At 42.8% G+C, this 27,337-nt stretch overlaps 1 protein-coding gene across 4 annotated transcripts in view; it reads right to left on the bottom strand.

Annotated features, from left to right (window-relative positions):
• Positions 1 to 7,864: 7,864 nt before the first annotated feature.
• The window catches only part of BEND7 (BEN domain containing 7), a 39,607-nt gene continuing 20,134 nt past the window's right edge, over positions 7,865 to 27,337 (bottom strand). For 2 of the 4 annotated variants that reach the window (XM_032221466.1, XM_032221463.1), the window contains 6 exons: positions 25,203 to 25,340; positions 21,152 to 21,417; positions 17,381 to 17,606; positions 13,764 to 13,883; positions 9,838 to 9,888; positions 7,865 to 8,723 (listed from right to left, as the gene is read on the bottom strand). In XM_032221466.1, the coding sequence (XP_032077357.1) occupies positions 8,680 to 8,723; positions 9,838 to 9,888; positions 13,764 to 13,883; positions 17,381 to 17,606; positions 21,152 to 21,417; positions 25,203 to 25,340 (845 nt within the window). In that variant the 3' untranslated portion in view covers positions 7,865 to 8,679. The remainder of the gene's footprint in view (positions 8,724 to 9,837; positions 9,889 to 13,763; positions 13,884 to 17,380; positions 17,607 to 21,151; positions 21,418 to 25,202; positions 25,341 to 27,337) is intronic. The other 2 variants (XM_032221464.1, XM_032221465.1) reach the window with 2 other exon arrangements.

Raw genomic sequence — 27,337 nt, forward strand, 5'->3', positions numbered from 1 at the left:
AACCGCTTAGAGAGGCCTGAAAGGCCTATGAAGCGGTATATAAGTCTACTGCTATTGCTATTGCTATTTTTACTTGTCTTCCTCAGGCTGAATTCTTCTAAGCATGTGCAGAGAGCTTCTGCATGGCAAACCCAGAATACTTGGCTCTCGGTGCACCCGTGTGTAAACGCACTTCCAGCCTGAAAGAGACAGGCTGACCTTATATTTGCTGGCAGTTCAGGCTGAGTCCTTTGGAGCCCATCCAGGGCGCTCATGGAACAGCCCTTTAATACGGATGCGGGATTGCCAAGAATCTTTGCCTGTTGGCGGAGTGCGTTTCCTCTCCCAAAGTAGGCAAAGAAGAAGGGGAAAAAAAGAAAGCAAAGCAAAATAGCTCTTGTACTTTGCACAATGCAGCTCCGGGATTTTCAAGTGCAGAATTTTTAGCCTTGCCAAATTGCAAAGGCCCAGCCAAACTGACATCTGAACTGTCCCCAATTCAGCAACTTTATACAATGTTTGGTCTTGATGACACGCATACTACAGATAGTCCCCGACTTACAACCTCAATTGAGCCCAAAATTTTCATTGCTAAGCGAGACATTTGCTAAGTGATTTTACGACCTTTCTTGCCCCAGTTGTTAAGGGGATAGCTGCAGTTGCTCAATTGGAAACATGGTTGTTAAGTGAATCTTGGTTCCCCATTGACTTTGCTTGTCGGAAGGTCGCAAAAGGGGACCACTTGATTCCCTGGGACACTGCAATTGTCATAAATATGAACCAGTTGCTAACCACTCAAAGGTAAATCACATAACCATGGGGATGTTGCAAAGGTCGTAAGTATCAAGAACAGTCATAAGTATCTTTTTTCAGTCCCGCTGTAACTTCGAAACATTGCTAAATGAACTGTTTTAAGTCAAGGACTACCTTTAACTGGATGGTTTGGGGCCAGTCACTTTGAGTCTCCCTGTTAGGATTTCAGTTGCAACAAGGGCGATCCCAAAGTAATCTGCTACAGCTCTTATAGATGAGACATAAATCAAACCCTAAAACCAATAAGTACATCCTGAGTAATCTAACATAAACCGGAACTGATGCAGCAAAGAAAATATGTGGGGATAATTTTGTCCCATTTAAATATGTGACTGTAAATGTTTGAAAAGTTGTTTTTAAAAGATCCTCACAGCTTGCTCATTGATTTCCCAGATTAAAAAGACGTCCCACCTTTATTTTAAAAGTAATACCAAGTTATAGAAAGTCATTAAGTAGCCCTGTGTGCCCATTTCCTTTTTTCTTCCATTGTCTTTCCATTTTGGCCACTGTTCAGAAAGTTTACACCTTTGCCAAGCCACCAAGGAAATTATGACAGGATCCTACTTGTGGCTAGATTATTGAATTCAAAAGCTGTAGCTATTATTACATAGTTTGGGTTTGACTTTGCATCTTGTAGGAACCTCAGCTAATTCAGCTAATAGCCATAGTTGTGCTTAACACAATTCGTGAACCCAGTTTCAAGGAATCAAGTGACAGGTTTTTTTTCCCCGACTCAAGTTTTCTATTAAAATATTTATTTTAAATATAGATATTCAGCTAATTCAGACTTGATGGGAGCTGATTTCTAGACTGCATGTAAAATTTTAAGTCGGAGGTTTATGAAGCTGCTGACAGCGTTTTGAGTTCATGGGTCATCAAATCAGTGCCAGTTCATAACAATCACATAGATAGTCATCGATTTGCAAATTTATCCTCTGAAGCTTTGAACTTTTAGATAAACAGAATTGTTTTTGTTGGCTTCTGGACTGGACTTTAATTCAATCTTTCCTACTGAATTTGCCATTAGTGCCAATGCTGGTTCTCAGCCTCGGACTGTTGACTTCACCTTTTGCCATCTGAAATTCCAGATGGGGCAAAAAGTTAAGAGTCATCGAGGCTTAATGTGGGGTATTTAATCTTTAACTTGGCCTTTTCAACTAATATATTTTAAAAAAACCATCAGATCAGCCACCACAAAAATTAGGATTTGGGACCCTCTCCATATTTGGTTCGTGGAACAGCCCTAAGTAATTACTTGAGTGGGATATGAAATTTTTGAGCAAATTTTCTGCGTTTTGTCAGCTTTCTCTGTAGTGAGGGCCATTCTGTGTCAAGCAGGTTTTTTGGGTCAAGTTGAAAATAGTTTTGGAGGATCCGTCCATGGAATGGCAGTTAGGAAATGATTTCTTAAAAGTTACTCTTTAAATGGAAAAGATAACAAAGTCTCCACTTAAGAAGACAGGGAGGTATAAGTGAGAAAAATAATCAAATTTAAAAGAATGCTTGTTTCCCTCTCTTGTGCTTGGTTTTTATTGTATACTATATTTTATAGTGACAAAACAAGCATTGCAGTCCCTGGTACACCTCCACTCAGGGAAATGGCTGGCAAACTACATAATTTCTCTATGTTAATTAGTAAAACATTCAAGTCTCTGGTGAGGGTGAATGTGCCAAAAAGAGGAATTGTTAATAAAATTTGTCCAAGTCACGCCTATTAGACCTTGGATAAGAGAGCCTTATTATTTACAAAGGATGTCTTGAAATTCTATTATAAAAAACATATATAAATATATTTTTAAAAACCATCAAATCCCCTCCCTCTCTTATCCATCCTTCCTTCCTTCCTTCCTTCCTCCTTCTCCCTCTGCCCAACTTTCTGACATTGTCAACTTGACATAATCAAGCAATGCATTTCTATCTCTCTCAAGGTGTCCATTGAAAACGCAAGATGGTTGAAGCAATTTGCCACAGCCACCTACAGATGCAGGTATTACAACCAAAAAATTGCCTTTCTTGAGCATCCTTCAGAACCGAGGCATTGAACACTAACAAAAGAGATGACACAGTGAGCAGACACAGATCTTTAAACCCAAAAGTTGTTTGTTTAATGTGCTTTATGAACTCAAGACGTTGTGGTTTGTAAAAACAACGTATGGTTGGTAGATTATTTGCTAAACCATGGCTTAACTGAGAAGCCAATGGCCATAATTAAGTGATACGATTTGGCTTCATGTAGAGATAAGAATCATTCAGAATCATATTATGGAACCTGCTTTATGACAGTTTGTACTTTAGTTATAAAAATGACCTCTCCCACCATTTGGAATTTACCGAGAATTACTTGCAGTAGTTTGCGGGGAATTGAGGTGAGGTTGTGATATAGCACACGTGGAGAAATATATAGTTCGCTTTCAACAGTAAGTAGTTGGTAAGAGTGTTAATTAATATTTAAATTATTTTGGGAGGGAGAATCAGGGAAGAACACTTATAAGCCATGTTCTATATGTAATACAGAGGGATCTCAATTTAACAATAGTTAGTGACCAAAGTTACAATGGCACTAAAAAAAAGGGACTTACGATCAATTTTCACACTTACGACCGTTGCAGCATCCCCATGGTCATGTGATCAAAATTTAGACGCTTGGCAACTGACTTGTATTTATGACGGTTGCAGTGTCCCCAGGGTCACATAATCCCCTTTGACGACCTTCTGTCAGGCAAAGTCAACGGGGAAGCCAGATTCACATAACAACCGGGTTACTAGTTTAACAACTGCAGCGATTCACTTAACAACTTAACAAAGGTTGTAAAATGAGGCAAAACCCACTTAACAAATGTATCGCTTAGTAACAGAAACCCTTTTAAGTTGAGGATTATCTGTCTGCTGTTCTCTTATGGTATGATTTTTCCAATGTTTTTTACACCGTTTACCTATTTTCCGCATTGCTATTATTTCCGTAAGAGAATTACATAAACCTAAAAGCATCTTTGTTTCCAATCTTAAGCGATGCAAGCAAAAAAAAACCCTTTTTACAGCCCTTGACAGGGCTGCAAAGTTAAAACCCTCCTGAACAACTTAAACAAAGCCTTCTTGATTGGATTTATGCTAATGGGTCTCTTGTAGGCATTTCTAATTCGTTTCCATTTCCTTTTAGAATTGCCTGGGAGTATTTGAAAGGAGACCATTACAGGTAAAATGAATGCATAACAGGTCAGGTGCCACAAGATGGCATTAGCTGAAGAGCCATTTGCCATCAGGAGGAGCTGCAGCAGAGGCTGGAGATGCCGCTGCCGTTGGGCTTTATTAGAGAAGAGAAAATTGCTCTTTCATTTGCAGATAGGGAAGAACCTCCTATGATCAGGGTGGGGAAACGAAAGGGAAACTCTGTCTCGCACAAATATCTGCTTGCGTTTGTGCCAATTTCTAAGTGACACTTTTAAACTCCAGAATGAAGGGTAGGGTAGGGTAGAATGGAATGGGATTAGAATAAAATAGAATAGAATAGAGGACACTACAGGTAGTCCTCGATTTACAACCACAATTGAGTCCAAAATTATGTTGCTAAGTGAGACATTTTAAAATGAGTATTGTCCCAGGCTGACTCTGTAAACCGCTTAGAGAGGGCTTTAAAAACACTGAGAAGCGGTAGATAATTGCTATTGCAATATTTTCCTCCTTTCCTTTCTCTCTTTTTCTCCTTTCCTCCCTTCTTTTTCCCTTTCCTGTTTTCTCTTCCTCTGAGCTTTGGTGGCCCAGGGTTAGAATGTGGTATTGCAGGCTAACTCTGCTGACTGCCAGCAATTTGATCCTGACCGGCTCAAGGTTGGCTCATCCTTCCATCCTTCCGAGGTCAATCGGACCCAGATTGTTGGGGGCAATAGGCTGACTCTGTAAACTGCTCATAGAGGGCATTGAAGCCCTGTGAAGCTGTGTATAAGTCCAAGCACTATTACTACGGTATTGCTGTTAAACAAACGGTAGTTACATGAGGAATTACCTGTGCCTCAAATTCTGTCATCCTGATTAATGCTCTTTTCCTTAAATCACTTTGTATTCTTCCAGTAATTTGTGGCTACCAATTTGGTTATGTTAATCTCCCCTGTGGATCCTGCCAATATATATTCTAAATCCTTTATATTGGTATTCTCCAAATAAATCCCCTCGGTTGTCTCATTTGCTGTGATTACAGACCGAGCAGGGAGACGAGTTTTCCATAATTGATTTTCTGAGGTTAATTTATATAGAACAAAGCTGTTGTGTGCCCACCATTGTAATTGATCCTGAGTTACTGACTGCACAAAAAAAAAACCCCGGGCACCTTGAGCAATAGAGGAGTGGGCTTGCTGGGTAACCACACCCCCCACCTTCAAACGCAAAGTGGCTGTTGTGTTTTCCCTGTGAGTTTTAATGCTGCCCTTCTGTCTCACCTTATTTCGTGCTATTGTTGTTTCTGTGGCAAATGCATAACGTCTCCCAGGCATCCACAAAAGTGGCAAGCCAAAAGAAAAATAAGGAAACGCTGGCAGAAAATAAGACAAAGGAAATAGATATTGGCTTAAGACTTAGCAGGTCTGGTTTCAAAACTCAGGATTGTCCCCGGATGGAAGCAAAGCACTAAGTGTTTTTGGTCTCTTGGCTGCAGGAGTCTCTAAAAAGAGAAAGGAAAGTTATGGAGGAAGCTACAGTGTACTTGTGGCTCAGACAGTTTTGCAAAATTGATCCAGGTGGGAATGCAAAACTTCAGAACGTGGAATTCTTATTGACGTTCCCAGATGAGACGCTTGTTCTTGTTCTCTGTCCCATTCTGGATGAAAATAGCTCCTTTTGCTATCTGTTGAAGCTTTCCCAAGGGAAGCCCAGTGCAAGGGCAATCTGACAAAATGGCTAATTTTAAGACCTCAGGAGGTGTTGTAGCTGGCATTACCAGATGACATTACAAACCGGTTGGTCCAGTAATGGCCACGTTGCGATGCGCTCGGGGCACACTACCTGCCAAACCTGTTTATAATCCTCTCGATCCCCTCTCCATTAACTCTGCTGCTGGCTGCTTGCTGGCTTCCAAGAAACCCGATCAAACCTTTTCCTCCTCCTCTGCAGGCGTTCTTCTCCCAAGAATTACTGATTTTGCTCTCCACTTGCAATGCAGGTAGCAACAACAACAATAGCTCTTAGACTTATATACCGCTTCACGGTGCTTTACAGCCCTCTCTAAGTGGTTTTACAAAGTCAGCATATGGCACCCAACAATCTGGCTCCTCATTTCACTGACCTAGGAAGGATGGAAGGATGAGGAGACAGTCAGGATCGAACTGCTGGCAGTGGGCAGAGTTAGCCTACAATACTGCATTCTCACCACTGTGGCACCAGGGCTCTTACAATCTTGACTTACAACTATAATTGAGCCCAAATTTTCTGTTGCTAAGTGAATTTTGCCCCTTTTTATGACATTTTTTGGCGCAGTTAAGTGAACCACTGCAATTGTTAAATTAGTAACACAATTGTTAAATGAATCTGGCTTCCCCAATGACTTTGCTTGTCAGAAGATCGCAAAGAGATCATGTGACAGCAACCGTCATAAATATGAGTCAGTTGCCAAACGTCTGAATTTTGATGTGACTGTGGGGATGCTGCAACGGTCGTAAGTGTGAAGAATAGTCATAAATCACTTTTTTCTCTGATGTCATAACTCTGAAGGATCACTAAATGAACTATTGAAAGGACTACCTGTATCTTGCCTTTTGTTACGTGTCACACAATCAAGGTGTGCCATTATTTAAATAAATAAAACCACAATTGTTCCCCATCCTGTGTTACATGGATGTGCCATTCCCATGTTATAAATTAATAACAAATTTCATCCCTTCCACAAACAAGCAAAGCACGGCTGCTAATTTAATCCTGCCTTTGGGGCGGCTAGTTTAGCCTTATTGCTAATTTCCTGGCTGATAAAACAATGCATTAATTACCCTTTACATTAATAACAATATGATACTGACATGAAGAAACATGTACAATAATTTAAAAAATAATCTGTGGGGAAAAAAGTATAAGGACTCTGATTAAATTAAAGTAATTTATTATTATTATTATTATTATTATTATTATTATTATTATTATTATTTTGTTGAACTTGACAAAGATTCCCAGAGATTGATAACACGACACAATCTTAGTGCACCATTTCACAACTAGTCCCTTGTTGGTTTTATTAAGAACATAGTAATTTAAAAAATAGCTAAATATGTACATATTAATAAAACATATATACATAAGATTGAGACTTTTACCTAAATATGGGATGATATTTTTTCTAATAAAACCTATAAAAAAAGACGCCCGGAAAAAGGTTTTAATAGTAGTCACAGTTAAAGCCAACACAAGTACAATTGTTTTTAAAGATTCGTAAGACTGCTGATTGTGGGTTAATGGTTACAATACGTATGATTTGTTTGTAGATTTATGGAAAAGACCAAGAAATTTCATTTGTGGAAGAAAATCCCCTCGGCCTCAAAAAGAGGATGTGGGATCCTTACAGACCACAGCACTAGCCCAGGTTGGTCAAGGCATCAAGAAAAGACAGCCATGTTTCACTGGTAAGTTGTTTGTACTGCATTCAGTTTAAAAATTTATTTAAAAACATTATTGAACTGCAGAAATGATTATTTTTAGCAAGCTGAAGAAGAGGATTCCTAAACACACCCATTAGACTCTGCTAGAGATGTTTATGACGGTATCAATGAATTTGTCATGTATGTGGCATTAACCCTTCATGTAAAATGGGTGTCTAACCTTGGCTGTTTTAAGACCTGTGGACTTCAACTCCCAGAATTCTCCAGCTAGCCTTGCAAGGCTGGCTGGGGAATTCTGGGAATTGAAGTCCACAGGTCTTAAAAGTGGCCAAGGTTGGACACTCTGATCTAAGGTATGAGGAGACCTTCTCATGTAGAACGTAGGAGATACTGGGAGTAACAAAAATGCAAATACATTCAGATGGTGTTTATGAGATATCGGAGTGTATTGAAGATTAGTGGAGAGTTGCTAGCCATACTCCTGCTGGCTTTTGTTTGAAAAGAGAAATATTAGCACAAACCCCCAAATATCTTTTTAGCTCTGAAGGGATGGAAAAAGGAGAGGAAATGTGTAAGGAATCTTCTCAAAGTTGTATCTTCCAAAAGGTTCTCACAATTCCTAATCCCCATAAAGTAGCAAAACAAAGGAGAATGGAATCTAAGCACACAGAGTTGATGGTTCTTAGTTCATCAATGAGGGAATAAAATACATTAATTGTTACTCCTGTGCGCATCCAAGGAGTATTTGATCAGGATTAAATGTGACATCGCAAGAAATATTAATTAATATCTTATGGTCAAATATAATGAGAGCAATTCTGCTTCTGAAAAAAATAATGATTTTAGTCAAGTAGAAATTTGCTTTGTGGGGATGGATGGAAAGACTCAACTCAGAAACTCATTAAATTAAGACTCCTTAAATGTCTTAGAAATTTTATTTTTGATCCCATGACTTTGGCACCAAAAACTCTATACGAAATGGAGGTTAGGAGCTCTTTGTAAGATTAAGAGGAGACTTTAATTTCTCTTTTTTTCTAGAATCACCACCACGCATGTATTTATATGGGAAAATGCCATCATAAAATCAAAATTCATCCTATCACATTGGTTACCAGACTAATTGCACTAGAGCCTCTCTACGAACAAATCTAGTTATCGATTAAATCCAAAGGAAAAGTGATTTGTCGCTTAATTATTATCCACGTTAGAAAAGCATGAAAAAAAAATTGATCGGAGATCGTGAAACAGGAGAGCGCGGATAGTGAAGTAATCTAGAAAGGTTGCTGGCATCATCTCAAACCAAGGTTTGAATATGCTAATGAAACACTGGCGCAGAAGGTGTGGCTTCAAGGAGGGTACCTGAAAAAGAGTTAAAAGTTGAAAATTAGCATTTTAAGGAACTATAATTATGATGCATGTTGAGAGGTCCTTGATGCTCCCTGAGCTTTCTAGGCTTTCTTGTGGATGTTTCATCACCCAACTAGGTAACATCATCAGTGCTGGAAGGGAGGGGGTTTCGTAGAAATGGAAGAGGAGGAAGAAGAGGAGGAAGTGGAGGACTGTGGGGTCCTTGGTGCTCCCTGAGCTTGGTGGTTTTCTTGTGGACATTTCATGACCAAACTAGGTAACATTATCAGTGCTAGAAGGGAATGGAGTTTGTGGAAAGGAGGAAGAGAGCGAGGAGGAGGAGGAAGAACTATGGGGTCCTTGGTGCTATCTGAGCTTGGTGGTTTTCTTGTGGACGTTTCATGACCCAACTAGGTAACATCATCAATGCTAGAAGGGAGTGGGTTTTGCTCTCTGTTTATTTACAATATAACCCACTCATTTTTAGCAATGATGATGTCACCTACTTGGTTCATGAAATGTCCCCAAGAAAACCACCAAGCTCAGGGAGCACCAAAGACATTTCAACCTGAGCTACAAATATTCCCCTTTATTGGTATGAGACATATTCTTGACAAGCATCTAATCCAGAAACCTCAGCTAGGACCTGACTTGGCCACTGAGCTGCTCTTAGGAGAACCCAGAGGCTACAGTAATCTGATCCAGTTGGTTTCTTGGACCGCTGGTCATTAGCTCTGAAGCCCTCCCCCCACCCGCTCGCCCACGTGGCTCAGCTGCCAGGGGGTCTGAGAGAGAGGACCTCTTTCTCCATGAACCTCTCTGCTCCTGGAGAGGATCTCAAGGGATGGTTGAGAGGTCATCTGGGGCAACCTTCTTTGTTTTTCCTGCTGCCAGCCCAAGACCCAGGAACGCCTTCCCCCTTAATTTCCTTTTTAAAAAAAATCCTCAGAATAACTTATTTTCTAACAGGCTTTGGGGCTTACTTGCTTTCCATTGTTTATTTTAAGTGTTCTTGATTTTAAATTTGTTTTTATTGCTAAGCTGCTAAGAAGTTCCGGCAGTTAGTGGTACAGTATATCTCACATTAAACAAATTAAACAAGGAAACAAACCTCGGCGCCATTTACCTGCCTCTAGCAGAGAAATGTCCACTTTCTCATCACCATCAGCCGTTTCTGCTAAAGACAGGTATGGAAGAAAAGAAGATTATTCCACAACTATTTTACTTGGGAGTTTAAAAAAGAGTAAATGCAGAAAAGAAATGAATCATGGATGTTTATTTAAAAACAGTCTGTCTAGTTTTTTCTTCTTCTTTTTTTCCAGAGACCACCCTGGTACCATCTTCACCAAGCTGGTCACTTGTAAAGTGTTTCTCAACCTCAGCAACATTTAAGATGAGTTGACTTCAACTCTCTAGCTCAAAGTTGAACTGTGGGGTCTTCGGTGCTCTCTGAGCTTGATGGTTTGCTTGAGACTTTTCATGCCCCAAGTACGTAACAGCGTCAGTGCTAGAGGAGGGTGGGGTTTGTAAAGGAGGAGGAGGAAGAAGAAAACTGTGGGGACTTTGGTGCCCTCTGAGCTTGATTGTTTTCTTCAAGACATTTTAATAACCCAACTAGGTAACACCATCAGTTCTGGAAGAGAGAAGGGTTTGCAGACAGGAGGAGGGAGGAGGAGAACTGTGGGGCCCTTGGGTGATCTCTGAGCTTGGTTTCTTGCAGATGTCTCATGACCCAACTAGGTAATCTCATCAGTATATTGTATATTGTTTAACATTTGACACAGTGATGAGTTGCTAATTTTTTTTACTACTGGTTCAGGCAGGTGCACGCGACACTTCCGCGCATGTGCAGAAGCGTCCGGGCAGGTGGGTGGAGCTTCCAACTGCCGCTACAACCAGTTTGCCCGATCCGGCCCAAACCCGCCTCTCTATAAGTGATATGTTTACATTGCTTAGAATTTTGTTTTGTTGGTTATTGGTTATGATTAATCCTTTTCTTGTAATTGTAAACAATTGTTTACAATTTTAATACTTTAGTACTTTAGCACTTTCTTTAGTTTAGTTTTTTGTTTTTTAAATTTCTCATCCAGTGAAGTTAAAAAGCCCAACCCCTGCATGTAAGAAGGCGGCAGTGCTTCAGTTGTGCAGTTGCTGACTTGACCTCTTTTCTTTAACTCTGCCCCTATATTACTTCTGCTTAAGGGGATTTGGGCAACAGAGCTGCTTCAACCAAAGTTAAATTTGTCCCTGACCGAAGGCTAATCAACTTTTACAGTGGAAAGGATTTTACTGCGGCATAATGCACACACACACACACGCACACTAATATGTGAAATCCTTTTCGGATGTAAATCAATAACTGAATTGAGCAGGAAAAATGCCAAGCCACATAAAAAAATAGTTTCATTACATTTTTAAAAACTCCACCACTGCATTAAGGATACAAAGTGGAAAATATGACTTTTAAGTTCCTAAAGCGGCATTCCAAAAATCCACTTCGGTGCACTTTTGTTGATAACATTTTTTTTTCTCAGCCAAACCTTTCTCTGCTGCAATGAATTCTAGGAAAAAGGCCAAACTTTGAAAACAAAGGTACAAAGCAGAGCACAACTATACCGCTTGACAAAATGACGCAAAACACTGAGACGTCAAAGCTCTTTTTCAAAAGCAAAAGTGAGGGCAGGGGTGTTACTGGGGGCATCAGAAAAGTCAATTGGTCAATCAGAGCTGGAAAAGACCTTGGGGGGTCCTCTAGTCCAACCTCCTGGTCAAGCAGGAGACTCTATAGCCATTCCAGACAAACGGCTGCCCAGTCGCTTCTTAAAAACTTCAAGTGATGAAGCACCCACCACTTCTGAAGGGAAGCCGTTCCTCTGATTCATGGTCCTCCCTGTTAGGAAGCTTCTCCTTAATTCCAGGTTGCCTCTCTCCTGGATGAGTTTCCACCTGTTGCTTCTTGTTCTGCCTACTGCCCTGGCCGTTGCCATTTTAAAACGGAGACAATGCTAAATCGCCCGACTGGTTCCACAGTGATTCAGCCCAGCTGAGATTATTTCCCATTGAAAACCTTTAACTGCAGAGGCCCAGCTGCAAAATCCTCCTCTCTCTCTCTCTAAGGATTGATCCAGACATGTCCCCGCCTGTCTTCTCATTCTTAAAAGGCTCCTGGAGATGCCAGCGGAGGCTAAATCGCGCCTTCGTCTGCAACATTTCGCCTTTGAGTGCAGATAGACCACAATTGAGCCCAAACTATCTGCTGCAAGATGTCTGTTAAGTGAGCTTTGCCTCATTTTGGGACCTTTCTTGCCACGGCTGTTAAGTGAATCATTGCAGTTGTTCAGTGGGTAACACAGTTGTTAAGTGACTCTGGCTTCCCCATTGACTCAGAAGAAGGCAAAAGGGGATCACGTGACCCCGGGACACTGCGACCGTCACAAATAGGATTTAGTTGCCAAGCGCCTGAATTTTAATTGCCTGGCCACAGGGAGGCTCTGCAACAGTCATAAGTGTGAAAAGGGGGCTCTAAGTCATCTTGTTCCATGCCATTGTAACTTCGAACGGTCACTAAATGAATTGCTGTAAGTTGAGGACTACCTGTCTACCCAGAAGGGATGGAATTTGCAACACAACTTTTGTGATGTCGTTCCCATTCTTTGGGTAAAAGCAGCCTGTGAGAACCTGTGATTATACACATCTCTTCTTAGTTGAGAATGTCCCAACATTGGACATTTTAAAGGAGAGACTGGACAGCCACTTGTCTGAAATAGTACGGGTTTTCCTGCCTGAACAGGGGGTTGGACTAGAAGGCCTCCGAGGTCCCTTCCAGCTCTGTTATTCTGTCTTTTGATGGGCTTAAAAACCATTTTTATTCTCTTTCCTCCTCCTCCTGCTGCTGCTGTCTGAAATGTTAATGTAGCAGGGATTACTTAATTCCATTTGTGTCCTATTCTTTTAAGAAAGGGGGAAAATATTTTTTTTTGAAAATGCGAATGATGCTCTTTTGAGAAGTTGTGTATTTTGCTTTGAAATGTTACCTGGGGAACGTTAATCCTGGAGATGGATTAACTTCAAAGGGCGTCAAATGCATTTTAAATTTTTTTTAAAAAAATCTTAAATGCTCCGCAGCCTCATTATTATCTGCTAGAATTTTGGAGTTAGAGATGAGATGGAAACTAGCCAGCGTATCCCCAACATGTAGCTCACCATTTTTTGCACCGCAACCTCCATAAGGGGCGCCACCAGTTCAGGATGATGGTATATTGAGACTTTTAAAATACAGGTAGTCCTCGACTTATGAACACAGTGGAGCCCAAAATTTCTGTGGCTAAGCGAAACATTTCTTAAGTGAGTTCTGCCCCATTTTACGACCTTTGTCACCATGTTCGTTAAGTGAAACACTATGCTTCTTAAATTAGTAACCCGGTTGTTAAGTGAATCCAGCTTCCCCACTGACTTTGCTCGTTAGAAGGTTGCAAAGGGGGATCAGGTGACTCCCCCCAGGGCACTGAGACCGTCATAAATGTGAATCAGTTGTCAAGTATCCGAATGTAAGTCGCATGACCACGGGGATGCTGCAAGGCTCGTAAGTGTGAAAAATGGTCACGAGTCACTTTTTTCAGTCCTGTTTGAACAGTTCCGAAATGAACTGTTGTATATAGTCCTCGGCTTACAACAGTTTGTTTAGTGACCGTCCCATCTTACCACAGCACTGAAAAAAGGGGGGACTGTACACGAAGAGTCCGAGGACTCTCTCAGCCCAGTAAAGTAATTCAGATTTATGCCCATGGAAAGCAACCCCAGGAAATCTCTGAATTACCCTCCAAAGGAGAACTCCTGGATCCAGGTGATTTCCACCTGCACTCCAGGCTGAGATCCCGGAGGAAAGGAAGAAGGCGAGGAAGGAGAGAGAGGTCCCAGGCATAACCCCTATTTAGGAAACTAACGCCCCCCCCCCCCCCGCTTCCTCAAACTTCAGGACAGGATCCTCAGGGTCTCCTTGCCTTTCTGCTCCACGCGCTCCCCTCCCCTCCCTCCGTGCTTCTCCTCACTCACCCGATCCTCTTTTCAACCGCCTTCTGGCCAGCTTGATCTGATCCTGCAGAATCTGGACCCAGTCCCTGGGGCCAGGGAGTTTATCCACGTGGTTTACAGTACAGTATTTTTCTGTGAACACTGCAAGGGGGGGGAAACAAAGGAACAAACCAATTGAGGAAGCAAAACCAAACAAGACAGATAGTCCTCGACCTACGACCACAATTGAGCCCACCGTGGCTGTTGCTAAGCGAGACATTTGTTAAGTGAGTTTGGCCTCGCTTTGGCAACTTTTCTTGCCGGAGTTGTTAAGCCAATCATGGCAGCTGTTAAGTTAGCAACGCAGTTGTTAAGGGAATCTGGCTCCCCCCCTTGGGTTTTGCTGGTCAAAAGGGGATCCCGTGACCCCGGGACACTGTAACCGTTATAAGTGTGAAAAACGATGACAACTCCCTTTCTTCAGCTTTGATGTAACTTCAAACAGTCACTAAATGAACTGTTGAAAGCCGATTAGTTATTGGTTTCATTGTTTTATATATGAGGTTTTCGTGTTCTTGTAAGCCGCCTTGAGCCACCATGTATAAATTTCCTAAAATATAAAATGTAAATATAAAGGGCTACTTGCAAAGGTTCCGAGGAAACACCCACACAAAATCTCTTCTAAGATGATCCCCCCCCCCCCCCCGGGACTCTGCTCTCCACCCACCGCTTCTCACATCCTGTTTCACAGACATGTAAATCAAGAAGAAGCCCTGGAGGAAGGGGAAGCCACCAGAGGAAGGAGAAGTTTTGAACTGTCACTTGGAGAAGAAGAGAAATGTTGAAGAAGTGTGGCCTTCGGCCCTTGGCAGCTCAGGGTTGAACTGTGGGGTCCTTGGTGCTCTCCGACCACTTGGGGTTTTTGCGATGGGGGCGAATTTCTATAGCTGAGGGCTAGAATGTGGGTGGGGGTTCGACCTCCAAGCTTGTGGGTTGGTTTCCAAACGTTTCATTACCAGGCTACGTAACGTCTTCAGTGGCGTTGAGAGGAGGTCAGTGTTGATGCTGTTCTGCTGATAAGGGCTTTGTGTGGTCAGTAGCTCTTGTGATGGGCCAGGTTTGGATGTGTCAAGTGAGAGTCTTGTGATGGGTCTTATGATGGGCAGCTCACCTCAGGTGAGGATTTTGTGGTGGGTCAGGTGTGGGTTGCAGCAACGAGACCCTCACTTGATGTGACCCACACCTGGCCCATCACAAAATCCTCACCTGATAAGATCTCCCCATCACAAGACCCACTGACCACATGAAGTCCTTATAAGCTGACATTCCCTCAATTCCCCTGAGATCTGACCTAGCCTGGTAACAAAACATTCGGAAACTAACCCACAAGCTCGGAGAACGAACCCTCCACCTTCGGTGGTTTTCTTGCAGACGTTTCATGACCCAACTAGGTAACTTTATCAGTGCTAGAAGGAATGGGGTTCGCTGATGAAGTGATCTAGCTAGGTCATGAAACGTCTACAACAAAGCCACCCAGTCAAGAACCTCACAGTCTTTCTCCTCTCCTTCTCTTCCACTCTAGCACGGATGATGTTCCCCAGTTGGGTCATGAAATGTCTGCAAAAAGCCCGCCAAGCTCAGAGAGCACCAAGGATCCACTTGGAAAAGACATCAGAACAAACGAAAAAAAGAGAGAGAATGATGAATGATGTAATCAACCAACAGACCAACGATTCCTTTCTTTGGCTTACGAGTACTTTTCAGCGTTTTAGGAAGTCAGAGGCCAATATATTTCCTTAATTAAGGAGCATTTCAGAAACGGAGGAAAACATGAGCCATAGCAGACTATCTAACATAGTTGTTTAGAAAGAACTGGACTGGGTAGGAATGAGCCTGTTTTTGATCTTTGAGGACCACAACTCAGGTTGTTTGGGCAGGAGCCACATCACATCATGTGGATTTAGCCAGGTTTGAGAGTCCCCCATCCCATTTTTTGGAAGGAGGAGGTACGGAAAGAGATGCAACCATGTTTTTTCACAATTGTCTCTGGAGGGAACTTTAAGGAGAAAATAAGTTTTAGACCAGACCTCTGAAGCTGAGATCTGACTTAAGGGTGTATTTGAGGCAAGGAACAGAGACAAGGGTTAAAAGAAACAAGTGGAAATATGTGGGGAAAAATCAGTTTGGAAGCCAAACCAGGTTTGACGTCAAAAACTCCACTCAACGACAATGCTTTTAATGGCCTTATTAGCACCCTGTTGATAAGCTCTCTGGTAGTAAAACGAGCATCCTCTCCAAAAGTGTCACAGGGAAATTGGAAATGAATTATATCGCCCCAAAGTCTTTACACTCCCTCTCTAACGGACAGAACCTGCTCCCTCTGGACTCGTGGGGAAGAGCAGTGCAAAGTTTGGGGCCAGATCTTCTGGAAAGCCTCTCTCGATGCCAAGTGGACAACAAGACCTTCTGATTCTGAATGGGACCGAAGGCCGACGGAGCCACCAGAAGAAATAAATGGGACCTCAGTCTCTGGAAGAACAGCTTTGCAAAGTCAGCTTGGGTGAATGGAGCCAGGCAGAGCGGAGACCCACCACGGCATCGCTTCCTACTCCTGCCTAGGAGAGCCCCTGCTGAAGCCAAGGAGGCTTCCTCACCGGCACCTCAATAGAAGGAGTCTTCTTGTCAGAATGGTGCCTACTGGTGCCACTTGAGGGAGGTTGGCAGCTGGGTGGCACTGAAAACTGCTTCAGAGACATATTTGAGATGTGTGTGTGTATGTGTGTGTAGCCTTTGACTTAGGACCACAGTTGAGCTCCACATTTACACACACACACCTATATCTATCGATGTCTGTCTGTCTATTTTCCATCTATTACCTATCATCTATCGTCCATCCCTCTGTCTAATCTATCTACACACACACACACACACACACACACACACACACACACACACACACAGTCTTTGACCACAATTGAGCTCAAAAGTTGCTAAGCAACATCCTTAGCAAAGGAAACTTTTGGATGGATGGATGATTGATAGTGAGTTTTGCCATGTTTTATGACCTTCCTTGTCGCAGTTGTTAAGTGAATCACCACAGTTGTTAAGTTAGTAACACGGTTATTAAGTGAATTGGCTTCCTCATTGACTCATCTTATTAGAAGGTTGTGAAAAATAACCAGGGACCCTGCAACTGTCATGAATACGAATCAGTTGCCCAAGCATCCAAATTTTGATCACGTAACCATGGGGACGCTGCCACGGCCGTAAGTCTGAAAAAATAGTCCTAAATCACCTTTTTTTCATGACGTGATAACTTTGAACGGTTGTAAATGATTGCAATAGACGCATATTTATGCCGGTCGCAGTGTCCTGGGGATCACTTGATCCCCTTTGGGGACCTTCCAACAAGCCAAGTCCAGGGGAAGCCAGATCCACTTAACAACCGTGCTACTAATTTAGCGACTGCAGCGATTCATTTAACGACTGTGGCAAGGAAGGTTGTAAAATGGAGCAAAACTCACATAACAACTGTCTCGCTTAGCCGTAAAATTTGGGACTCAATTGTGCTGACAGGGCTACCAGGTGCGAAACCTCCTCCCCGTGTTGAGAAGACTTTGGAAAAAGAGGGGTATGAAAAAGTAGGGAAAAATAAATACCTTTTATTGCACCCACAATATTTTGGTCTAATCCTTTCCGGTTGTCATTGAGGCCCCTTTTCCTTTTGCCATTCGGCAGAGAGTTGGCCAACGTCTTGTCGTCAAAAAACGCGCACACCAGTTTTCGAAAGAGGAGACTTCCTGAGCGAGTGTAATTTGCTAAGATAGAGTCCAGTTGTGATTTAGGCATAAAAACGTCAAAACCTTCAGCAAGCTGAACTTCTGGCTATCAGAAAAAAGGGGAAAAAATGGAATAATAAGGCAGGATTAACAACATCCTCATTCTGCGGGCAAAGCAACTACAGGTGTTGGGCCGTATTACGCACCGACACAAATATATTAAACTGGTGCCAGAAGACTTTTCATTCACTGGATTGACAAGGTTAACCCTCCATTTAAAATGTGAGTGGGAAATAATACATTCCCTACCAGGTCAACACATTATTATCGTTAATAAATATTAAGAATCAGGGAAAATCTTGTTAACTCTCTCATATTGCTCTATATTCAAAATGGACTGCAATTAATCTATGTATCGATATGTGTGTGTTTGTGTGTGGATGTACATGTGTAGATGGATGGATGGATAGATAACCATATGTATGTGTGTACATGTATGTATATAGTATGCATTTTCTTTTTTTTAGAGCAGGCATCATAATTTTATTTTTTAATGTGTCTTCACAGTGTGTTTTCACAGAAAAAAGCGACAATAAAGATTAACTTGTATCTTATATCCTATACAATATTTTATGTTTTATATCATATATCTTATCTCATCATTGATTAACTGTATGCGTCTCATGTTTACAGATATTCCTCGTCTTGCACCCATTCATTTAGTGACCATTTGAAATTACACCCGCATTGAAAAAAGCGACCTATGTCCGTTTTTCACACTTACGACTGTTGCAGCATCCCTGTGAATCACGTGATCAAAATTCATACTCTTGGCAACTGACTCATAGTTATGACAGTCGCAGCGTCCCAGGGTCACGTGATCCCCTTTTGCGACCTTCTGACAAGCAACATCAATGAGGAAGCCAGATTCACTTCACAACTGGGTGGCTAACTTTGACAATTGCAGTGATTCGCTTAACAACTGTGGCAAGAAAGGTTGTAAAAGGAGGCAAAACTTAACAACTGCCTCGCTTAGCAACAGAAATATTGGGCTCAATTGGGGTCATAAGTCACGGATTTCCTGTACCAGGACTAGTTAACCTTAAGTTACTACAAACCCTACTTAAATGCTAGGATTTGTGATGGCTGGAAGCAGCATGCATTTTGCAGGGGAGAAAACAGTTAACCATTCGGTGAGTTTGGAAGTCACAACTTTCCAGAAAAAGTACCACTTGCCCTTGAGACACAACCACACACACTTAACTGGAGAGACACTCGCACAAAGCCCTGGATTGTAAACTGTCCCTTTCTCTGTCTATTAATAATCAGCCAATTAACTCTCCAAGGCAAAGGGCAATTGTAAATTTTACAGATTTGATCTGAGATGAAGTTAGTCACTTCAGCTTCCACTCCGGCAGACCAAAACCAGGTTGAAAACAGCGTAATTATGAATTCCAAGGCAGTGTCAGAATTCAGAATAAAATTAGATAATCTTCTATAACGAGCACCCATTATCTTCTATAACTGCTGTTTCTAAGGAGCAGATTATCCCATCGCCACAACAATAACCCTGAAAAAAGCAGGACCACCAATCTGTCAAAAATCTTATTTTAGAAAAAGATTGGAATAAGATTCTTCACCAAGGTTCTGCACAGGGAAGATCAGGCTTCAGTTAGAGATCCAATTAAAGTGATCTGCAATTTTCTTTGTGTATGTTTCCTAAATGAATCTGTTTGTATTCCGGTCACATAAAATAAAATGCTGATTTATTCCAGATTCCTTTAGTGGGGAGTTATCCTTCAATTGCAAGCAATCAGTACTCCATTGAGCATCCCACATCCATTCTCCAAGTGTGGTTTTACAGTTAAACAGAGTTTGATGACAGAAAATAATCAAGGCAATTGTGTATATAATTAACACTAATATTTGTTCAACTTTGTTGGGCTAAAATGAGTAAACCGCCAATTAGAATTAATCCTAAGCATTTATAAAATGTTGTAATTGATTAGCAGTTACTTTCTTTGCCAGTTCGACATATTATTCGCCTTTTATTGAAACAAACAGAAAAATATATTTAGAAGGAGAATTGTCCATCAGTTCCTGGACTCAAAGTACCATAAGGCTGAATTCTTGGGATTAAACCCAAACAAACATCATAGCGCTTGTGAAATCTTCAGTGAGAATTGTCCATTTATGGCCCAAAACTACATTCTTAACACCGTGCTTTAATAAGTACCCAATGAAAACTTATTTTAAAAAAATCCAAAAAGTCACAAGCGCAAAGCTTAGAAAACCAAGATTTTCAATCAGACTTCAATTTTGCACGAATGTGCTTTAAAAGATGGAGCCTGCGTGTTGAAAATTCTGATAAAACCGAAATTAAAATAAAATTCAGAGTTAAGACGTAAAACTAAAGAATAAAGTTCCCGGTCCCCTCCTCCTTCCAGTCATTTTAATTTTAATTACAGCACCAGCGACACACACAAAAATGCATCAAGTCCTTTACTATGGACTGCGATACGGATCTTCGGGGTATGAGATCCTAATCTGATTACCAGGCATAGGTGGCCTCCGTGTAAGTGAATTATCAGACGGCGCCTTCTTTCGCATTATTAGTTTACACTTCTCCATAGAAAGGCACCGTATCCTCTGCACAATTTCTTTCCTTTACGATCACTGATACCGAATTTAATTAGGTTCTGTGTTCTGGGCGCACTTAGGAAATTGGAAACTGTCTTCTCGAAATGGGGGGGGGGGGAAGTCCATTGTAGAAATGAATGCTCGGCTTCTCCCTCCCCCGTGAACCGACTTCGTCTGCAACAAAGATCTCTGAAGCGTTTTTTTTTCCGCCTTCCCAGACAATTGTTCAACAAATGTCCAATTCGAAAGAGGGGTGGGATATATCAAATACCTCTTTTCCAGCTCTCATAGTGCCCTTGCAAAGCTATGGCTAGTCCCCCACTTACAAAGTCACCCAGCTGGCTCTCATGTCTAAGGCGGAACTAGAACTCCCTATCTCCTGGTGATTGGCCCAAAGTCATCCACCCAGTGCACACCAATCTCTTCCGAGGGGGGAAAAATAGATATATGCAAGACATACGCAGCATATATTCGATCAGGTTTGATGTTCCGTCTGATGGATTAATGAAATGTCCCTTAGGAAAGCAACGTTATTCTAAGAATTGCTAGGAAAATGGAGGACCCTGGCCCAGAATTATCGTGGACATGATTATTTAATAAAAAACGGAAGGTTTTCAATATAGATAGTCCCTGACTTACAGCCACGATTGAGCCCAAACTTCCTAAGTGAAACATTCATCGTGAGTTCACCCCATTCCACGACCTTTCTTGCCACCATTGCTAAGTGAATCACTGCAGTTATTAAATTAGTAACGCGGGTGTTAAGTGAAATATGGCTTCCCCTTGACATTTGCTCATCAGAAGGTCGCAAAAGGGGATCACTGACCTGGGACCCTGCAACCGTCATAAATATGAATCGATTGCCAAACCTCTGGATTTTGATCACGTGAGAACGGGGATGGCTGCAACCGTCGTAAGTGCGAGAAACAGTCACAAGTCACTATTTTCAGCACCATTGTAACTTTGAACAGTCAAGGATTGCCCGCAATCCATCGCATCTCGTCCACTTACATCCGAAGACGAAGATTCGAGCACGATGCCGAATCCTGAAACCGGCGGCTCCGTTTTCAAGGCGGATTCGGCCCCTTCCACGCTCAACCTGCCCGAATTCGCAAGTGACTTTCTGTCGTCCTCCACAGTGCCCGGTTTCTGTTTCACGGTCAGGGGCTCAACAGTCTTTGGGGCGGCTTTTTTCTTTTTATTCCTCTTTCTTGAGACCGTGGGTTTCTGCAAGGTAGCCGGAGGAACCGGCGGCTGTGGTCGGCTCTGGGCAGCTGCTGAAAAAGGGGAAAAAAGAGGTGAGAAGTTTGAAAAAAATTAGTTTATCAGAGGACAAATTTTTGCTTCCCATCTCTGCATCGTCATGAACCCCTCAAAACTCACCTCCACCCAACGGGTTCCACAGATTCCTGGAAGGAAACAAGGACGGGGATGCAGGGAGCGATCTCTGCAAGTATCTCCATGAGTAAAGATGTCGGAAGAACATCTCAAGCGATGTGGTTCAGCTTCGCCCATTTTAAGACCAGTGGACTTCAACTCCCAGAATTCCCCAGCTGTGTGTGTGTGTGGGAATTCTGGGAGTTGAAGCCCACAGGTTGTCAAAGTTTAAGACATCTCTGCTCTAAGTCAAATTGTGCTGAGCTGCTTCGTGACTTGATGCTTGGGATGAACCTGGTCCAGCCGTGGCACCTGTGGACATCAACCTGTGGACTTCAATTCCCAGAATGCCCCTGGCTGGGGGAATTCTGGGAATTCAACTCAACACATCTTCCAAGTTTGCCAAGTCATCTAAAGAAAGCAACATGTCTTCTGTGGAAGGGAAGGCAAGCGAAACGGATGAATTTGTGGTCGTAAACGGAGGACTGCCGGGGACACTTGGTCGATTAAAAGCAAAAATAAAAAACCCACAAACCACCCCTGCTTTTCTTTAGTAAACATTTTCTTTGAGGCCCCCCCAAGGTGCTTCCCCCCCCCCCGCCGCGAAAAGGCTGCTGGGCTTTGTTCTTCCGTGAAGAGGTTTTGCTTCTTGTCCCAGAAGCTTCCTCAGTTCTTCAGTTCAGATCAACTCAGAACCGAAGAGGTTTCTTGGATGAGAAACAAAAGCAGTAGCAGTAGCAATAGCAGTTAGACTTATATACCACTTCATAGGGCTTTCAGCCCTCTCTAAGCGGTTTACAAAGTCAGCATATCGCCCCCACAGTCTGGGTCCTCATTTCACCCAGATAGATAGATAGATGATAGATAGATAGGTAGGTAGGTAGGTAGGTAGGTAGGTAGGTAGGTAGGTAGGTAGGTAGGTAGGTAGATAGATAGATAGATAGATAGATAGATAGATAGATAGATAGATAGATAGATAGATAGATAGATAGATATAGAGAGAGGAAGAGGTAGATATAGAGGGAGGGAGGGAGAGATAGATATAGATAGATATAGATAGATATAGATAGATAGATAGATAGATAGATAGATAGATAGATAGATAGATAGATAGATATAGAGAGAGGAAGAGGTAGATATAGAGGGAGGGAGGGAGAGATAGATATAGATAGATATAGATAGATATAGATAGATATAGATAGATAGATAGATAGATAGATAGATAGATAGATAGATAGCAATAGCAGTTAGACTTCTATACCGCTTCATAGGGCTTTCAGCCCTCTCTAAGCGGTTTACAGAGTCAGCATATCGCCCCCACAGTCTGGGTCCTCATTTCACCCAGATAGATAGATAGATGATAGATAGATAGGTAGGTAGGTAGGTAGGTAGGTAGGTAGGTAGGTAGGTAGGTAGGTAGATAGATAGATAGATAGATAGATAGATAGATAGATAGATAGATAGATAGATATAGAGAGAGGAAGAGGTAGATATAGAGGGAGGGAGGGAGAGATAGATATAGATAGATATAGATAGAGATAGATAGATAGATAGATAGATAGATAGATAGATAGATAGATAGATATAGAGAGAGGAAGAGGTAGATATAGAGGGAGGGAGGGAGAGATAGATATAGATAGATATAGATAGATATAGATAGATATAGATAGATAGATAGATAGATAGATAGATAGCAATAGCAGTTAGACTTCTATACCGCTTCATAGGGCTTTCAGCCCTCTCTAAGCGGTTTACAGAGTCAGCATATCGCCCCCACAGTCTGGGTCCTCATTTCACCCAGATAGATAGATAGATGATAGATAGATAGGTAGGTAGGTAGGTAGGTAGGTAGGTAGGTAGGTAGGTAGGTAGGTAGGTAGGTAGATAGATAGATAGATAGATAGATAGATAGATAGATAGATAGATAGATAGATAGATGATAGATAGATGATAGATAGATATAGAGAGAGGAAGAGATAGATATAGAGGGAGGGAGGGAGAGATAGATATAGATAGAATAGATAGATAGATAGATAGATAGATAGATAGATAGATAGATAGATAGATAGATAGATAGATAGATAGCAATAGCAGTTAGACTTATATACCGCTTCATAGGGCTTTCAGCCCTCTCTAAGCGGTTTACAGAGTCAGCATATTGCCCCCCACAACAATCCGGGTCCTCATTTCACCCACCTCGGAAGGATGGAAGGCTGAGTCAACCTTGAGCCGGTGAGATTAGAACCGCCGAACTGCAGACTAGCAGTCAGCTGAAGTGGCCTGCAGTGCTGCACCCTAACCACTGCGCCACCTCGGCTCTTAAAACCTCTTCAGGGGAACCCCTCCTCCCCCAAGAAATCCAGCTGCCTTTTGGGAAAGCGCCTTTGGGGACAACGGTGACCTGGATGAGGGAGAACCTCCATAGACAATTATTAAAGGAAGTCATGCAGTTTTGTGAGTTTACGGAGATTCCCCATCATCCAGGTCACCGTTGTCCCAGAGATTCTTTCCCAAAAGGCAACTGGATTCTCTTGTTTTTCCTTCGAAGGCGTTTCACTTCTCATCCAAGAAGCTTCTTCAGCTCTGACTGGAGGATTCTTCAGAGAAAACCAAGGAAGTCCAGTTGACTTTCGGAAAGCCACCCCTGGCTGGCATGTTTGAGAATCTCCGTAGAGGCCTTTCCAAAAGGCGTCTGGCCTTTCTTGGTTTTTTCCTCGAAGACGCTTCACTCCTGATCCCAAAAGCTTCTTCGCTTATTCCGTTCAGATCAACTCAAGAGCTGAAGAAGCAGAACCTCTTCAAAGAGAAACCATGAAAGTTCAGTTGCCTCTTGGGGGGGGGGGAAGGCACTTTGGGGACAATCTCCATAGACGTTTTCTTTGAGGCCAACCCTGTAAAATGAGAGCAAGAGAGGGAGGGAGAGAAAGCGAGAAAGAGGGAGGGAGAGAGAGAGAAAGAGAAGGGAGGGAGAGAAAGAGAAGGGAGAGAGAGGGGGGAGGGAGAGAAAGAGAAAGAGAGAGAAGGGAGGGAGAGAGAGAAAGAGAAGGGAGAGAGAGGGGGGAGGGAGAGAAAGAGAGAAAGAGAAAGAGAAGGGAGGGAGAGAGAGAGAGAGAGAGGGAAGGAGAGGGAGGAAGAGAAAGAGAGAAAGAGAAGGGAGGGGGAGAGAGAGAGGGAGGGAGAGAAAGGGAGGGAGAGAACGAGGGAGAGAACGAGGGAGAGGGGGAGAGAGAAAGGGAGAGAGAAGGAGAGAGAGGGAGGGAGAGAAAGAAAGAGGGAGGGAGGGAAAGAGAGAAAGAGAAGGGAGGGAGAGAAAGAGAAGGGAGAGAGGGGGGGAGGGAGAGAAAGAGAGAAAGAGAAAGAGAAGGGAGGGAGAGAGAGAGAGAGAGAGGGAAGGAGAGGGAGGAAGAGAAGGGAGGGAGGGAGAGAAAGTGAGAGAAAGAGGGAGGGAGAGAAAGGGAGGGAGAGGGAAGGAGAGGGAGGGAGAGAAAGAGGGAGGGAGAGAAAGAGAGAGAAAGAGAAGGGAGGGAGAGAGAGAGAGAGAGAGGGAAGGAGAGTGAGGGAGAGAAAGAGAAGGGAGGGGGAGAGAGAGAGAGAGAGGGAAGGAGAGAGAGGGAGAGGAAGAGAGAGACGGTCTGAGAATATCCCACACCGTTTGTAAGTTGGTTTGAGCCTCCCATTGTCCTACCGGCTTGGATCTGCATGATCTTCCTCATGGTCTTCAGCTCCTGAAGAATGGCCTGCAGAGCAGGTTGACAATTGCACGTGCAACAATTCGCTCCGGAAGAGGAGGAGGAGGAGGCAGCATTGGCCGCCGGGATTTCTCCTGAAAAATGAAAGAAATCCACGCCGTTAGCCCTCCTTGCCCCACGCAACGTCTCCGGGGGGCTTCTGGAAAGCTGCCTCTACTTGCAGCCGGGAAGCAGAGCCAAAACCCCGAAATTCAACCTTTCCAGCTTTGTGACTTTGTGACAGGCCTGGATTTATTGCCTTCCTCTTCGGATTGTGTAAATGCGCAAAGGAGGCCACAAAAAACGGCAACTCTTGTCAAAGCACACAGCGGGCTGCCTTTGCGTTGAGGAGCGCAGTTCGTAGAAAGCACAACGGAAGTCGCAGCCACAACTCCTTTACGCGAGCAGCCCTTGCTGGTCTGGCTTTCGAGAATACGACATAATGCAGGTGGTTCTTGAGTTACAACGGTTTCTTTAGCGACGGCTCGGTTACAACGGCACCGAGAAAAGGGAATTAGGACCGCTTTTCACACTTAGGACTGTTGTGATCAAAATTAGACGTTTGGCAACTGATTCATATTTATGACGGTTGCAGCGTCCCAGGGTTACGCGATCCCCTTTCGCGACCCTCGGACAAACAAAATCAAGGGGAGGGGGAGCCCCATTCGCTTAACAACGGTCGTACTAACTTATCCACTGCAGTGATCCATTTAACAAACATGGCGAGAGAATTTGTAACATGGGACAAAATTCACTTAACAAATTTCTCACTTAGCAACAGACATTCCTGGCCCCACCGTGGTCGTACATGGAGGACTGCTGTATAATTCCAAGTGCTCTTGCCATGAGGTCCTCACTTAACAACCGCACGGTTCCTGCTTATCCACAGTTGCCAAGCGGTGCAGTTACACGACCTTTTCCTTAAGAACCGCTCAACTTAGCAATAGAAATCCAAGGTCCCCCTTCGGATTGTCACCCAAAATGATCCCCATTGATCCTTCCTGCTCCTTAATATTCTGATGACTACGGTGGCCCCGTTTGCAGAAAGCCAAATATGCTGAAATTAATTTTTTTTCTGCGGCAAATCTAATGCATTCCTAATAAGGGTGTGAAGCGCCAAAGACCCCCCCCCAAAGAGGAAAAATAAATAAGTGAAACGTTCGTTTTCCCAGTGGGGCACGGGAGAATTACATTATCGTTCCCATTAGCATCGGCAGAAATTACTCATGTAAATCTCCTTCATCTACAATAAATAGGAGAAAAAAAAAATAAGGAAAGGAAACGGCTAATATTTTAAGTCAGAAGCCGGGCTCTCTTAACACCATACATATTTATGAACTCACATCAATTTCACCTCATTGTGTTATCTAGTTCAGTGTTTCTCAACCTTGGCAACTTGAAGATGTCCGGACTTCAACTCCCAGAATTCCCCAGCCAGCGAATGCTGGCTGGGGAATTCTGGGAGTTGAAGTCCGGACATCTTCAAGTTGCCAAGGTTGAGAAACACTGATCTAGTTTATATCACTTATGACAATTGAAATAATGCAGGCAGTCCTTGACTTACAAAGGTTTGTTTAGTGACTGAAGTTACAGCGGGACTGAAAAAAGGACTATGTTTCACACTTACAACCGTTGCACTATCCCCAAGGCCACGTGATGAACTGACTCATATTTATGACGGTTGTAGCATCCCGGGGGTCACGAGATCCCCTTTTTGCGACCTTCTGACCAGCAAAGTCAACGGGGAAACCAGATTCACTTAACAACTAATGTAACAACTCCAATGATTCACTTAACGACCAGGTTACAAACTTCACGGCAGTGATTCATTAAACTATTCTGCCCATAAAAGTCGTAAAAATGGTGCAAAACTCAACAACTTTCTCGTACAGCAACATAATTGGGGTTGTATGTTGAGGTTTACCTGTATATTAAGTTTTTAAAAATGCAGTTAGATGTTTAATCCAAGAAGCAAGGGCAGTAAGGCCTCTCTCTCGTCATAAAGAGAAACCGATATAAACTGAACTCCATCCTGGAGGGTGGCATCTGCCAGGATGGAGACTGTGACATTCAAAGTGGCAGCTTGCGTCTT

This window comes from Thamnophis elegans, chromosome 7, assembly GCF_009769535.1.
Source record: "Thamnophis elegans isolate rThaEle1 chromosome 7, rThaEle1.pri, whole genome shotgun sequence".
Taxonomy (NCBI): Eukaryota; Metazoa; Chordata; class Lepidosauria; order Squamata; family Colubridae; genus Thamnophis; species Thamnophis elegans.